The sequence below is a fragment of the Podarcis bocagei genome (genome assembly GCF_964188305.1).
Source record: "Podarcis bocagei genome assembly, chromosome: 9".
NCBI lineage: Eukaryota > Metazoa > Chordata > Lepidosauria > Squamata > Lacertidae > Podarcis > Podarcis bocagei.
The window spans coordinates 62,218,968-62,235,468 of NC_138134.1; the positions used below are offsets into that span (position 1 = coordinate 62,218,968).

The window sequence follows — 16,501 nt, forward strand, 5'->3', positions numbered from 1 at the left end:
CAACATGTATGATGAGACAGCTGTCAAGTCATTTTTGTTTTATTCTTAAAAGTCAAAGCAAGGCTAAGAGAATTACCTTTATAGTTTAAACCACAAGGGAAGCTATAGAGGGGAAAGGAGAGGGAAGGAAAGATAATGGATTTTTAAAACAAGAAAGACCTGCACAAACCAGAGCAGTGTTAGCAAGCTTTATTTTAAAGGTCAAAACAAGGAGGGGAGGAAGCAGGTTTTTTATGGGGTAATTTATTTCATTTATATCCCACCACTGGGATTCATAGATTCCCCAAGGTGGTTCACAAGCATTGTTTTGGTTTTATTATGTACGTTTGTGCTCTCATTTTTATCTTTATGTTGTGGACTGCCCAGCGATCTTCAGATGAAAGGCGGTATACAAATTTAATAACTAATAATAACAATAATGATTAATCAACAATAAATGGTTTAAAACAGGGGTGGGAAACCTTTTTCAGACTGAGGGCCACACAGTGGAAGAGCTTCATGCTCTGGCCCTGGGGGGCGGAGAGCAAGTGGGGGCGGGGCTGGCGTGTGTCCTGGGGGCGTGGCACCCCACCGGGATCATGCTGCCAGGGACTGTGCGCTCCCCCTCTTCCTCCTCTTCCTCCGCCAGTGGGGCCACATTCCCTTTAGGGAAAACTTCCAAGGGCCACATGCCAAAGACAAAAGTGGGTGGAGCAACAAATTTAAATTTCAGTCTTGCACAATAGGCTACTTTCAACTCTATCCTCCATTCAGGGAAGCAAGAGGTATGATCAGAATTAAAAGACACATTCAAGCAGGACATGAAGCCAATAGCTGTGTGTGGCTGGGGAGGGAGTCTGGCCTGGGGAGAGCTAAAAGTTCCTGATTAAGTTCTTTTAAAACTTAACAATCATAAAAATGTGTGTGTGTGTAAAATATCAAAGCACAGAACCAGAGCTAAGACAAATTATTTATTTCTTATGTTTTGCAGCTTTTACCAAATTGTGCTTAAGGTAGCTGCAGCAACAGAATGCAAAGTAAAATATAAAATAGCATCAAAAAATAACAACAATAATTTTCTCATTTTTTTGAATTTCACCCATACTTGCCAAACTGGCGGCAAGGCCTTTCTCCTCAGGTGTGGATAAACATCTCTGCCAAAACAGTCACCATCACAGACCAAGCACATGCTTTAGGACTTTACTGCATAGTAAAATCCTAAAACACGAAAGTAGCACCCTGGCCACCCGTCGAAGGTCTTAGGAAACTAAACTATTGTTAAATTTTTTTTTGAAGTATTGTGATTACACTGTATTCTGAGATTTCAATATTCCCATGGTTCTGGCTGGTTGCAGGAGTGCATGAAAGATTGATGCACACCCATAGCACGTAGGAAGCTGCCTTACACTGAGTTAGGCCATTGGTCCATCTAGTTCAGTATTGTTTGCACCGACTGGCAGCAGGTTTCCAGAGTCCTGCCTGGTAACACCAGGGATGGATCTGGGGACCTTCTGCATGCAGTGCATGTACTCTGCCACTGAGTGATCACCCTGCCCAGGTTATATGCATGCCATTGCCCTACCCACAATGGCCTCTATGCATGGTAGGGATGCTTTGGCTCTAAGCTGAAGTTTACCTGACTCATTGCTTGATAGTACGAATGTGCATCTGTTTCAGGATGAAACAAAGGGTTTCCTTGTTACTGAGGGCTGAATCTTTAGGCCACGGTTCTCAAGTATGCAGGGAGCCTTCATGCATACAAAAGTCATCCTTATCCCGTGATGGGCTGGGAAAAGTCGTGGAAACTGAGGGGCTAAAAACTCAATGCACAGCCTCAAAGCCCTGCTTGTACTAGGGTTGCCACTTCACTCTGGAAACACTTGAAGAAGACTATTGTAAATAGAGGTAAATGACAATGTTATGTCTCGTGAAAAGATTGCCTTCCTTTCCAGGAATTGCATTTTTATAGGCAGAATGGTCTATATGAGAACACATTTTACACAACCTAGCTGTTATGTATTATCTGTAATGGTGGAAAAGAATGGTTTTGCAACTCAGTAAGTATGGAGGAGAAAGACATTTACTGAATGCTGCTGTTTGTGAAGCTGGGTGCTACATCAAGAACTGTGTATATTAAAAATGACAAAGAAATGAGACTTCTGCAATGTGATATTTGGATAGTAGTTTGACGGAAAGTACTGCACCAGGAAAGCATAAACTAGAATTCATGTGACAGAGACCCAAGACCTTTTGAGGAAACATCCAGAATTCAGAAGAAGAGTGGAGATAGCATCTATTGCCCCTGCTCCCAGACCTCCAGGCATCCAAGAGAAAGTAGGAACAGAACCACTTCATGTACCCATAGGGTCAGGGTCTGTCCAAGACATTTTGGCACCTGAGGTGAACCACAAAATGGAGTGCCCTCTCCCCAACAGGGAAGAAGGGGGAAGTGAAGATCGACATCGGGAAAAGGCAAGGTAACAAATATCTATATTGGGCTCTGCTGCCTCTGTAGATCCTGTCGCCCAAGGCTGTTGCCTCACCTTGCCTCGTGGTGGGCAGGCCCTGTAGCTTTCTATGCAGTCAGTTCACTATTGGTAACCAGTCCTCCTGTGTTCACCTACCCTGTGAAGCAAGGATCTCTGTTATCCCTTCCATCTCCTCCTCCTTTCTTGACTTTGAGGAAGGGTCAAGCAGGTCCTTCCTCAAAGTGAGGCATTTTGGGCACAGTGTCTACCCACGGTGGAGAAAAGCTGTTACTACAACCAAAATTCATCACCCCTTTGCAAGGTATGCATTTGCCTAATCCAGGGCTAAACTTCCTTCAGAAATGCAGGAGAAAAAACCCCATTGTTTTGATGAATTCTTTATTATTTAGACCCCCATATTCAACAAAATGGGGTTCTGACTTGTATTGTATTTTTCATAGAAAGACTTGATTTTAATGAACTGGAGCTTTCTCAACTTTTTGTTGTTGTGGCAGTCCTCTAACTTCTTCATCTTGCTCTCAGTGTGTTTTCTACACAACCCTGTTGGTTTGTTTTCTATATGGACATATGCAAATTAGAATCCTTAAGTATACGGCTCTGAAATACCAATGGTTTCAAATCAGTTTCCTGATGGTCCCTGAAAGTCTGCAGACCTGACATATTTCCCTCTATTTACCCATCCTTGTGGACCACTTAACCATGCCTTTATTTTTTTAATGACATTCATTAGACTTCTGAAGGTCTGCTGCAATCTAACACCTAGGAGCCATTAAGGCTTTGCTGGCACAAATTAGCTTCATGCAAGTGCACAAATCTAAGTGATGACACTTAAGGACAGATAAAGGGGCTAGATGTGTGCAGTCTTTTGAAAAGCTAACAGCAAATTACTAATGCCCATGTAGCATGTTGGAAAATGTTAACGCAAACTTATAGAATGCCATTAGTTTCAAAGGACATAAGGTCTTCGGGTACAATCTGCTGGTCTGATAAGTATACAATGGAACAGAGGAATGGTGGGAGGCCTCAGCTGGGGAACCCCCAAGGGATGAAGGCCCAGGGATTGGTGGTGAGACAACGATGAGTGATCAGAGAGAGAAGAGGGAAAAGCCTGGGAGAAGGAGGTATTGGAAACTGAAGAGGTAACGGGGTTTAGTGAGCAGGGGGAGCAGAGAGCAGAGGTGGAAGCAGGAGAAGAGGGAGGCCAAGAGGCAGAGATGAGTCAGTCTAGTGAAGAAGCCAAGGTATCTATCCCTCCTGCTGTGACCAACTCCCCTCACCCTATGTCTCCCAGGACCAGAAGAGGTGTGAAGAGGGAGAAGCAGAGACAGGCACGTCGGTATAGTTTCAGACTGCTTGAGAATGACCAGGGGGAGGAGGATTATAGAATCATAGAATCATAGAGTTGGAAGAGACCACAAGGGCCATCGAGTCCAACCCCCTGCCAAGCAGGAAACACCATCAGAGCACTCCTGACATATGGTTGTCAAGCCTCTGCTTAAAGACCTCCAAAGAAGGAGACTCCACCACACTCCTTGGCAGCAAATTCCACTGTCGAACAGCTCTTACTGTCAGGAAGTTCTTCCTAATGTTTAGGTGGAATCTTCTTTCTTGTAGTTTGGATCCATTGCTCCGTGTCCGCTTCTCTGGAGCAGCAGAAAACAACCTTTCTCCCTCCTCTATGTGACATCCTTTTATATATTTGAACATGGCTATCATATCACCCCTTAACCTCCTCTTCTCCAGGCTAAACATGCCCAGCTCCCTTAGCCGATTTAGGCAGCTGTGGGAAGATGGGGGTTTTCAGGCTCCACAGCTGCCTCATAGGAGCATGACCTACTGAGAAGAGCTGCTGTGCTCATTAGGCCTGGCACCCTTGAGCAGGCCTTGTTTCTTCTAATAAAGAATTAACTTTATTAATTGTGATTTATTGCTGGCTGGCTCCATGGCAATGGTTGAGTAATATAATAGGACTGTTTTCCACTGATATACACATGCCTGATCTGTGTGCAGAAGGGGATGCATCTCCCCCCCCCCCCCATCCACAGCTTTTGAAAAAGAACATAAGACTAAAAGAGCTGACAGGATGCAGTGGACAGACAGTGGTTTCATTTCCCTGCTCAGCCACAAAACCCACAGAGTAACCTTTGACCAAGCACTCGCTCTCAGATGAATGTTTGTCAAAGTGTTGTTGCATATATAAAACGGAACATTTTCATGTACGTTAGCTTAAGTGCTGGATGCAAACATAACATAAACATTGTATTCTAGGGCAGATTCTTCTGTGAGGAAATGTTACAACATTTGGGGCTTTTTAGTTAATAAAAAAATGGTAAGGGGAAGGGACATGATAAGAGATGAATAGATTATGCATAAAGATTGGCAGATTCATGACAGACAAAAGAAAGTACTTCTCCACACATAACATAGTACAACTATGGATAAGACATATCCACAAGACATAGTATTGGATACCATCTTGGGTGTCTTTAAATGAGCATTAGACAAATGCATGATAGATAAGGCTATCAATGACTACCAATGACTACTAGTCACAATTGCCATGGATTACATTATGCCTCTGAATACTGCTTGCTGAAGAACATGATTGGTGGAAGTGCTGTGGTGTTCTGCTTGACAACAGCTTGGCCACTTTGTGAACACCATGTGAACAAACCAGAATACTGGATTGGATGGGCCTTTGACTCTTCTTACGTTGCTGAAGGAAAAATGGTCAGCTGAATTCTGATGTAGGCATTTAATAATGCTGTGCTGGATCAGGGCATTCCAACAGATAGGGTCATTATGTACATGTGCATGCTGGACGTTGTGATGGTGTTTCTGATTGACTAGTATCACTAGAAACTAGATTTGTTAGCTCTCCCTCTTCAGGACAGACCCTATCCTTTGACAGAGTGAGGCAGCTGCCTCAAGTGGCAGCTACTGAGGGTCAGGAAGCAGTGCCAAGATGTTAAGAGCTGTGTGCACCACAGCTGCCAAATCTAGCCTGCTGGTGTCAGTTGTGCTGAAGTATACCTTCCCATTCCCACTAGCTGGCTTCTGTATGTGGAATGTGAAGAGGTACCATCTTGTTCTTTGCTTTTGGCAGCAAAATGTCTTGAGCTGTCCCTGCCCCCCTCCCTTGATGCTGTCAGTGTTCCAGACAGCACTGTGCACATTTGTGTTCCTATAAATGAGGTTTAATGTTTCAGTTTGTCAAAGCTTTGAAACAATGTGATTAAGGTTGCTGTAAAAATGTAAGACACCGCCATTTCTAATTTCAAGTTGCCACCACTTCTCTTAATAACCTTCTGCATCTCCTGACAGCGCTCTCCGCAACATCACATCGTATATTGTAATATCCTGCAATTGTCAGGGTACTTGCTGTGCGCATTATGGGAATGGGGTAGGAGGAAGCAGTTCCTAAGTCCCCGGTTTCTAATGAGAACACCTTGCAAATTTTAATCAGTTGCTTACAGGACTCAGTGTGGCTATATAATTCCCCAACATAACAGCCAGCGCAGCAATTTCCCCTACATGTATTGCTGTTAGTATAAATGATAGGTGCAACAGATGCTGTAGAACAGTCTGTTGGGAAACAGCAGTGGGGAAAAATATTTTCCCTGCACATCTTAAAACTCTAGGAGTTATTCTTTCGTCTCTCAAAAGGCAGACCAACGCAGTGCCATAAATGAGTTTCCTTTCCCAACAGCTTGATAGAGAGACAATAAGAGAATGAGTTAAAGGAAGTATGATTATAAAGAGAAAGGTTACGATACAGAGGAGAAAATCCTCCAACAAACTCCATTTAGAGGGAAGACAGTAGCTCAATAGGAAGAACTTCCTGACAGTAAGAGCTGTTCGACAGTGGAATTTGCTGCCAAGGAGTGTGGTGGAGTCTCCTTCTTTGGAGGTCTTTAAGCAGAGGCTTGACAACCATATGTCAGGAGTACTCTGATGGTGTTTCCTGCTTGGCAGGGGGTTGGACTCGATGGCCCTTGTGGTCTCTTCCAACTCTATGATTCTATGATTCTATGATTCAATGGGAGAACACATCCTTTACCTGCAGAATGTCCCATGTTCAACCCCAGACTCTCCAGTTAAAGGGATCCAGATGACTACAACTCCCATCATACCTGACCCAAAGCTATGCTACTTTGGGCTGATGGAAGTTATAGTCCTACAACATCTGGAGGGCACCATGTTGGCTATGGTTGCTCTACAGAGCTGTTGATGGCCAGAGTAGAAATACTAGGATATGGACAAATAGCATGACCACAGCACCTGTACTTGCATTCCTATCCCCAGCTTTCATTGTGAACCTTACTGACTATGCTATTTTGTCAACACAAATCCAGAATTTCCAATAGGTCAGCTCAAGCAGAAGGCAAACCTTGTGTTGGGATTGGGAACACTGAAAAGAGCACACCTAGTCCCAGCAGTAAAAGGCACTTGTATTATTATTGCACACTACTTAGCAACTATGCTATTAAGCAGTATATAAATGGTTAAGCCCCCTTAACCCCCTCTTCACTTCCCCAAAATTACAGTTCCAAGGACAGTCTGACTGATCACTAAGTCAGTTTATGTCTAATGGTGCCAACCACAGTTTTGTGTTGCGGTAGCCAGGATCAGAACACTGGGTTTTATCAACTCCCCATATTTAGCTTTTTTTTAAACACCCCCCCAAACCCCCACGAAAAACCACAACAATGAAAAACAACTAATTTCGGCCCTGACATTTTGCAATTCCTCAGCAACACTCTTTTCAGAATTGGAAGGTATTGATTACACAGGAGTTGCAAACTAGAAAACAGATTTTTATGATTCCACACAGCAAACAGCAACATGTCTGCTGAGCATGAGGCTGCTATTAGAACTGTCTTGTAAGCTGTCTGTGCAGGAACAATTAGTCACTAAATAATGAGGCCAAACATCTTATTGCTTATTCTGAAGCACACACTTATTTATTGCTCTAATTCAGATAAAGCTTTGCCCATGGAGCTCTAGCTCTCTCTCTCTCTCTCTCTCTCTCTCTCTCTCTCTCTCTCTCTCTCTCTTGTTATAAGGAATAAAGGAGACAGGGCAGAGGAAAGCAAATGCTCTGATGCTCTGCAAAGGCAGGCATATTGGAAAGTACCACTGGTGTTATCTCAGTTGTTTATAGGTAGGTCTGGATGGATCAGGTTAATCCCACTCCAAACAACACCAACACCACATAACCTGGCAAACTGGAGAAAACACAGCGTTCTCCCTTTCTTTGAAAAGAAACATTTATTGGATTTAAGCATCAATGGCCCTCTCCAACAGCAACACTGTAGATTGCCTTCCTCAGCCTTCCTTATGAGGGATTCTCAGTTTGATCTCAATTATGGCATGAGAAAATGAAATGGAAAAGAAACTGCAGTATCATTCTTCATACATGTGTACCACAGCACGTTTTTATACTATAGGTTATTCTGTCATTATCATTATCATTATTATTTTATAGGGAATGCAAGTATTATACTCTCTCTTTTTACCTCTTAGGGTGCTCAGTTGACACGCCCCTGTGTCAGAAGAATGCATGAGGGCAGATTGTAGTTCCCAATTCCACCACTCAGCAGTGGCATTCACTTGCTGACTGCATCTTTGGAATGAATCAGAATGGGCTCTAGGTGTGTACCAATATAGGCACATAGAGCTCTTCCACTTGAGGGTGTGGGGGCATTTCTACTCTTCCTCTTTGCTCCCTTTCATCTCTACTCATTTCTCTGCCTGAGGCTTCACTTGCAGCAGAAAGAGGTGCAAAAGAGGTGGTGGTGGTAATAATAATAATAATAATAATAATAATAATAATAATAATAATAATAATAATAATTTTATTATTTGTACCCCACGCATCTGACTGGTTGCCCCAGCCAAACAGAATCCTGGTAGAACCCTGAGGTTGTACCACAGAATGTACCATGCAAGATCGATGGTTGGGAACTCCACTTTTGAATACCCCCCCCCCATTTCTTTTTAAAAAGCTAGCACATCAGGGTGAAAAGCTATAGTCTAGCTTTGGGGTCACTGGTGCAGCATCTGTGAAAGTAATGAATAGCCACCATTCAAAATAATGAATATCCACAACTGAAAATAATGAATAGTTGGAATTTGAAGGTGACCAATAACCACTATTGGAAAGTGACTGATGGAAACCAACCAATAAGTACAGCTGAAATTCATCAACAGCCACCATGTTGTATTTAATATTGGGTTGGGGGGGGAACTAAACTGAAAGTTTTTTTAAAAAAAATATTTCTGTTGTTTTCTATTGACCTAATAAATGCCAAGACCCTAACAGAAGTAAAACTTTGAGACTCCAGGATAATATCAAATAGTTAGGCTGGGCCAACCCCTTAAGAATAAGCAGGTAATCCAAGCTTGCATCCCTACACATAAATTTTGGACTGTGGGTAACACTCAACCTTTGAGTGATTGTGCTGAAATGGAAAAAGAACAAGGTATTTATTTATTTGTTTTTTAAAAAGAACCCAAGCCTTAAGACCATCATTGGAGGTCTTGTGCTCCAGCCTGTTTTCGCAGATACTGAATTTGTGGGTAAAAGGCAGGGCCAACCCACCCATGGGGCCAGGTGAGGCAACCACTTCAGATGGCAAAGTCCACAGGGACAGCAGTTCCCAATGTCAATCTTTATTCCCCACCTGTTCGTGACATAGAGCTTCACTCATCCCTTCGTCCCCGGCAGGGAGGGACATTTTTTGGTTGACCTCAGGCACCAAAATGTCTTGAGCCAGCCCTGGTAAAAAGAGCCACACTTTCTCAGTGGTGGCACATAAGCTGTGGAATTCATTGCCTGGGATGATGTGATGTGTTAGCCTCCCAATTTTTAGACAGGTGTTGAGGTCTCTCCCTCCCCTCCGGCATTTCTTAACTGATTGTGCAGTTTTTATAGACCACCTGTTTTTAATCGGTTGCACGGCTGCTATATTTTATTTGCTTTAGTGCATTTTTATCGTCCTATTTGTATGTAATCTGCTTTAGGAGCTAGTGTTAAAAACAGGATATAAATAACTGGGGGGGATGGTTTTACTAGGGCGCAATGACTGGTACACAGGGAAGAACATGAAAATGAAATGGTAGCCTTGATTGGGTGGGGAAGTAAAAAACATGAACATTGTTAGGAAAAGTACTGGAGGAGATGTACACAGTGGGTGGGTTGTGTCCATAGCGACTGGTAGGGTGGTATGTAGGGAGACCAACAGTAGGTGGAGCCAGAGCAAATGACAGATGCAGCCACAGCCAACGATAGGCTAGTTTTGCCCCCATCCTCCTCCCTGCTGAGTTCCACAGTGGGAAATTGGGACCAAGGAGGAAACTGACAAGTAGGAATGCAGACAGGTGAGGGATGGGTGAGGCCAGGATGAGGCTGGTGGGGCATTGCTGCATTTACCCCAAAATATGCCTTGCTGTATTATGGATAATTGCAATACTGGGGGACATATAATCCCTTCCCACTCCCTTTTGGAACTTGCAGTAACTTACTGGATGGAGTTCTCAATACGAGTGATGGTAAGAAAGGCCGCTAGGTTTGCTGTGTAGGACGAGATGACAATCAAGGCAAAGAGCCACCAGGCACCCATCATCATCCGAGTTGCCAGTGTTGTATAGGGAACCTCTCCTCCTGTGGAGTAGGAAATTGAGAGCAAGAAGACTTAATTGCAGCTTCCTTGTCATTTTATTTATTCAGCAAGTTTTATATACCTTTTAGTTTAAAAAAAACCTTATAAGTGGTTAACGTTAACATAGAACAAAATATTTATTAACGATATGAAATTAACAGACAGCAACTGACAGCAATTAGCAGACACAAAAATGATCAAAATATAGATATGCATAATAAAATTATGTATCTCTACAGGCTTGCCTAAACAATCTTTTTTATTATTTTTTAGCAGATGTCACAAACAGTATGTTGAAGGCACCAGCCTCATATTAATTGACAGGGAGTTCCAAAGAATAGGGGCTTCCACAGTAAAAGATAGATTCCTCACAAGTGTGGAACAAGCATTATGTGGCACTTCTAAAAAGCTGGTTCTGCAGATCAAAGCAGTGGAGAGGGCACATGTGGGGCAAGGTGATCCTTCAAGTAAACTGGTCCCAAACTTCCTTATTCTAAGATCACAGCTCCACTGGTACCAATAGGATTATTCACTAGAGTAAAATGCACTAGGTTGGAGACTGTAATTGAGGCCTGCAAAGTGAAGACCATTAAAAGCATAAAGGGAGAGGGTTTGTCCGCACAACTGAGTTCTACAATGAGTTCATTCAGCAGTATATATATGTGTGAAATATAGATATATATTAGATAGATAGCTATAGATGAGAAAAGGAGATTTTGTGAACTCTGAACAAAAGCAGCCTATTTAAACACTTGAAACATTTCTACCTCATATATATGATCTTAATCAATGACCTTAATTAAACTCTTACAGTGCTTGGGAACATTATTGGTATGCATTGGATCAGTGGCAGGTTGTCAGTGGACTAGGGCAGCAACGTCCAACTTCCAAGACACTGCGATCTACTCCCACTGTAAAAGAAATTGGCAGTGATCTACCCATTGGATTGACCAAATTGTTGAGCTTTTTTTTTGGGAGGGATCAGGCAAAGTTGTTTGGGAGGGGGAGGCTATCCGGGTGTCCCGCGATCAAACAGGGACACTCCTCGTTCAACCAATTGTACATCCCTGGACTAGGGGGACTAGGCTAGTCTCCTAAATGTTCCCTGTAAATTAGAGCATTAAAGTATTAAAGCCTGGAGCCTCCTTCCCAAAGTCCAGGAAGCTTCTGCCCTGCTTGGAGAGGGAGGCATGATGCTCCCTCCTGTGACATCAGGATGTCGCAACGTCACATACACAACGTCTCCCCACCAATCACCCTCGCAAGATGGTGCCTCTGGCTCTAACTGTTCCCCTATTTCACCGCACGCCACTGCATTGGACGAACCCTGAACTGAAGTGGGGAACTTCAGAGCGATTCAGGGCTTTTCAGAGCGAAAGCAGGATCTCTCTGAAGTGCCCCAATCCAAAGGAGCTTAAGTGAATCCTTTTTTTTTTACCACATCAGGACTGTAAAGCTGCCCTTGCAAGAAAGCTGCTGAAAATTTACAGGCTTCATCTCTTTAGAATGGGCAAGCATGCCTGCAAATTTAATCAAATACAGTCAAGATAATAGTAATAGTAATAGTAATAATAATAATAATAATAATAATAATAATAATAATAATAATAATACTTATGGTTTATCTATAGAAAAGTGTTTGGGCTAGGCACTTTGAAGTCTGATTTTATTTATTAAAAAAGTAAAGGTGATTTTTCATAACTTTTTATGTTTTTGCTAGAACCGGATGAACTGTGCACGCTTGGGAGGTTCTTCTGAGGAGCGGATTCCTTCCAAATGTCAGAAGGATAGCTGCAGTGGTTTTTCCTGATGCTTACAAACCAAAGGATGTGTCTAACATGAAAGGCCTCACTATTTATAAATTAATCACTGGGTTTTACACCCATATCAAGCATGCCCCCACCCCGTTCTATCATTATTCTGAATTTCTAAAGCTAGCAATTATCAAACTCTTGATAACTGTTTTATCAGGTAGGAGTACACTGAGAAAAAGATGGAATTGCCCTTTAGAAAAGTTCAGAGAGAGCCAAGGTGCTTGTTCTTTCTTTAGAAATAAAATGTGGGGAAATCTGAGTTAATTATAAACGTTGTCTGGAACTTTTGTCTTTAAAAATAAAACCCTCTAAGTAAATAAGATCAATGTTGGTCTCTCATGTAGCCAGAAATACATTTCCACCTACTTCTGAAACTGTATCATTATCAGAAATTAGAATCTCCTAATTCTATCTAGAGATGCTAATTCAATATTAAGACTTTGGGAAGATGAAATGTTTAAGTGTAACTTGTAGAAACCTCATGTCATAGCTATAAATGAAATATTTTAATGGGTTATTTTCATTTTACAGGGTTTTTAAGGTAATGCTTTTTGGATGGTTTCAATCAAAAACCAAATTACAATCAAATGGAACTTTTTAGACAGGCAGACTAAATGAGCCCAATAGGACTGATTGTCCCTTTAACCTTCCAGTGTCAATCTCTGTAGTTTGCTGTGAATTAAATTGAAACAGGCGGGGTGGTGAAGGGGAAACCTGCAATTTCTCAAGAACATTTGTGTTCTCATTTTTCAAACTCATGAATAAAACTAAGTGCCATTTCCCACTGTTTTTAATTGAGGTGAATTTGCAGGAAGAAGAGGAACAACTGAAAGTCAACCTCATGTCTTTCATTCATAGATGAAGTTCTCCTGTAAGGAATTCATTCAAGGAAAGGAAGGGGGAAGAGCTGGCTCTATCATTGTAGGTTTTCTGTCCCACACAAGCTAAGTGTAGATATGTGTTGGCTCCAGACTTATAATGCAGTCCTACTCAGACCCTTTGGCTTCAATGGGACTTAATCTCAGGTATCTACTGTGTATAGATTTGCTGCAGTCTTGGTCTTACTTAGAGTCAACCCATCAGAATCAATGGGACCTAAACTAGGGATGATTAAATTATGTCTCATTGTTTTCAATAGGCCTGCTCCAAACATGCTTTGGTCTGGAACTAGCCCCAGAGTTTTCAGTTTGCTAATGCCCTTGGGCATTATGATGCAGATGTCTTTCTTTGGAAGGTAGTGCCTACTCATACAAACAGTGAGTGTGTTGCAGATCTTTAACTTCCCCAGGAAACCATAACCAGACACTGGAGAGACCTGTCAGGAGTAAGCATGGACCAATGGTACCAAATAGTATGGGAAACAGCCCTACTAGAAAAATTAACTAATAAACTGAAACTGACACGGGGACAAACAGAAGAAGACGCCTTCACCCCGGTATGGCTCCCCTTTACCACATACACAGCCCAACAGGACAATGACAATAATCCACCAACAGCATACAAATCAATATGGCTAACCTGATCCGAAACACCCACCCACCTCACTCACACACGAAAACAAAGATCACCACAGCTAATCACAAGCAAACAATCACACCCTAGGCCAACCCCAACCTCTCTCACCACCAAAGGAACACAAGTGAACAACACAAGCAACGCTGACACCAAACTCTACATACATTAAACATAATAGAAACACCGCCACCCGACCCCACCCCTATCCATCTTCCCTCTCTCCACCCCCCTTTCTTTTTTCTTTTCTTCTCCCCCTAATGCCTCAACAAATGAAACTGATTTGTAAAAATGTTACATGAAAAAAATAATAATACGAGGCACTACACTTCTGTAAAACAAGAAAATCCTTAATAGAATATATATTTTAAAAAAAACTTCCCCAGGAAACCAAAGTGGGCGTTGTGGTGTTTATTTGGTTCGTAAATTCCTACACCACCCATCAATACAAGACTCTCTGGTCAGCGCATATATTAAAACAATAAAACACCTTTGCAAAACACAGTAACAGCAAAGGAATACTCATATAGATCAATACAACCCAGCAGAACAGGTAAAATCATAATTTCATTCCAGAGATAACACATGTTGAATACCTGGGCAAATAACTCTTTTTTGAAAAGCTCTCAGCTGGCACCAAACAGTTATCAGTGTTGATACCAAGCAAGGTCACCAAGGAGAACATTCCATAAAACTGGCACAAAAACCAGAGAAGCTTCTCTGATTATTACCTGTCTAATTTAGATCAGGTGTGGTGGGAAACAGGACCCAGAAGACAGCCTTTATATATCCCTTTGCTCCTGCCAAATATTCAATTAGTGCACAAATAAATAAATACGCATATCTCACTGAAACAACTAACATAACTGAAAGAAAAAATAATAATTCTTCCCCCCCCCCAGAGTTGTCATATATGTTTCTAATATAATTTGATTTATTCTTAATTTTGGAACTAGAGATAAGGAAGGCAAATAGTATTAGCCTGGGATAAGCAGGAAAATGAAACAGATGAAATTCTACGGAAAGATTCAAGCTGAGGTTACGCCAGGCTAAGATTTTAATCAAGTGGAATATTCACAAGTAATACCAGACCCAGTGAGAGGAGTTTTTTATATCAGACACAGAGCATATGTTTTGCATGGAAGAGGTCCTCAGTTTAATCCCTCCTATCTTTAGTTAAAATTATCTCATGCAACAGGGCTAGGAAAGATCTCTTGAAAGAGCACTCCACTGGGTTGGGCCAATGATACTCATGGCTTGATGTTGCGTCAATGTCAAATGAGCCTCAACAACTCAGCAGTTGGGATATAAGATTTCAGACAGTCCCTAAAATATTCTGGGACTAAGTTGGGCAGTTAATGCAAGAGCCTTGAACTCAGCTTGGTAACAAATGGGCAGCCAGTGCAGATGTTTGAACAATGATGTCACAGGTTGCCAGCTATATGTCCCCATCAGCAGTCTGGCTGCCACATTCTGCACCTGCTGGAGCTTCCCAACCAGGCCCACAAGCAGCCCCACAAAGGGTGCATTGCAGTAATCCAGTATCAAGGCTACCAAGACATGGACTACAAGGTTCAGGTCATCCATGTTCAGGAGCAGACAGTGTCATACTCAAGGAATCCATGGTCTGATAGGATGAAGCAGCTTCATTTGTTCATCCTTCTCACTTTTCAGGAGTAGTTTGCTAGTTGCGTCAGCCCGATGGAAGTTATTAGGTCAGAATGCCCTAATAACACCTAACAGGTGTTTACTTCTAAACTCTTAATTACTGTTGGCCTTTCAAACTATTGAGCTAGAATGCAGCCATCTTGCTTCAGTAAGATGTCATTTGTGATATTAATTTGCTTTCCAAAGGAGATGAAATGCCAGAATCTGTAAACAAGGCCAAAAACTGATTTGATCATGATATTTCTTTTTTTAATCAGTCCAAAGCTAAGGTATAATCAGGACCAGCTAAACAGAATGATAATAAGCCATAGGGGGGTGTCTGCTTAACAATCCTTTATCCCAATGTAGGAAAACTGAGCCATAGTATGTTAAAAGCTATGGAAATCTTGAATTCCAGTTTCTGACATGAAGCAGATGTGAGGTAGTCATTACTGTCCTCTACAAGATTCCTGGGAAAGAAAGCCTGAGCTCAAGCAGCATGGAGATACCAGAGGTGGCCAACCTGTGGCTTCCAGATGTTGTTGGATTCCGACTCCTCACAGATGACCCCATTCCTGCCCTAACATGAGCCTGTTTCCAGGCTTCTATCAGTTTTTTCCCTTCACTTGTTATCTTTCCAATGTGCTGTTCTTCCAATAAATAGCAATAGGTAGCCTGAGATACAGTAACTGTCCCAAAACCACCTAGTGAGTTTCATGGGTAAGTGGAGCTTTAGGAAAACAGGAAGCTGCCTTATACTAGGTCAGACAACTTGCCCTTATAGTCCACTATAATTTACTCTGACTGTTGCTTCCCATTTCTCAGACAAAGAGGGTCCCTCCTCTCCATAACCTGCTTGGTTGCCAAAGGTTGAACATGGGACTTACTAAACACAAAGCATGAGTTCTCCCACTGAGATATGGTCCCTTTCCCAAGGTCTCCCCAGTCCAGTGCTCTATCTGCTATTTTGCCAGATGGGATGGCCCCCCTTCCCATGACTTTTCCTTGGGTTCTCCTGACCCAGAACAGATTTGGGAGAGGTGCAGCAGACACATGGGGAGGAGAGGATGGAAAGTCGCACTGGGCTACCAGGAGTCAAAATAAAAAAAATCCTTCCAGTAGCACCTTAAAGGCCAACTAAGTTAGTTCTTGGTATGAGCTTTCGTGTGCATGCACACTTCTTCAGATACACTGAAACAGAAGTTGCCAGATCCTTCTATATAGTGAGAAGGTGGGGAGGGGTATTACTCAGAAGGGTGGTGGGAATGGGAGATTGGCAGATAGCTGAGATGAGCCTGTTGACGACTCTTAACGACTGCAATAGGTCTTACAGGAAAAGGCAAGGGGCGAGAAGGTGAGAAATGGCTTAGTCATGTATAATGAGATAAGAATCCAA

At 42.3% G+C, this 16,501-nt stretch overlaps 1 protein-coding gene across 7 annotated transcripts in view; it reads right to left on the reverse strand.

Annotated features, from left to right (window-relative positions):
* Positions 1–16,501, reverse strand: part of GRID2 (glutamate ionotropic receptor delta type subunit 2) — an 849,518-nt gene that overhangs the window by 125,517 nt on the left and 707,500 nt on the right. For all 7 annotated transcript variants that reach the window (XR_014011362.1, XR_014011363.1, XR_014011364.1 and 4 more), the window contains exon 12: positions 9,996–10,134. Coding sequence is in view for 4 of the 7 variants with exons in the window: in XM_081206978.1 (XP_081063104.1) it covers positions 9,996–10,134 (139 nt within the window). In the remaining 3 variants the exon portion in view is untranslated. The remainder of the gene's footprint in view (positions 1–9,995; positions 10,135–16,501) is intronic.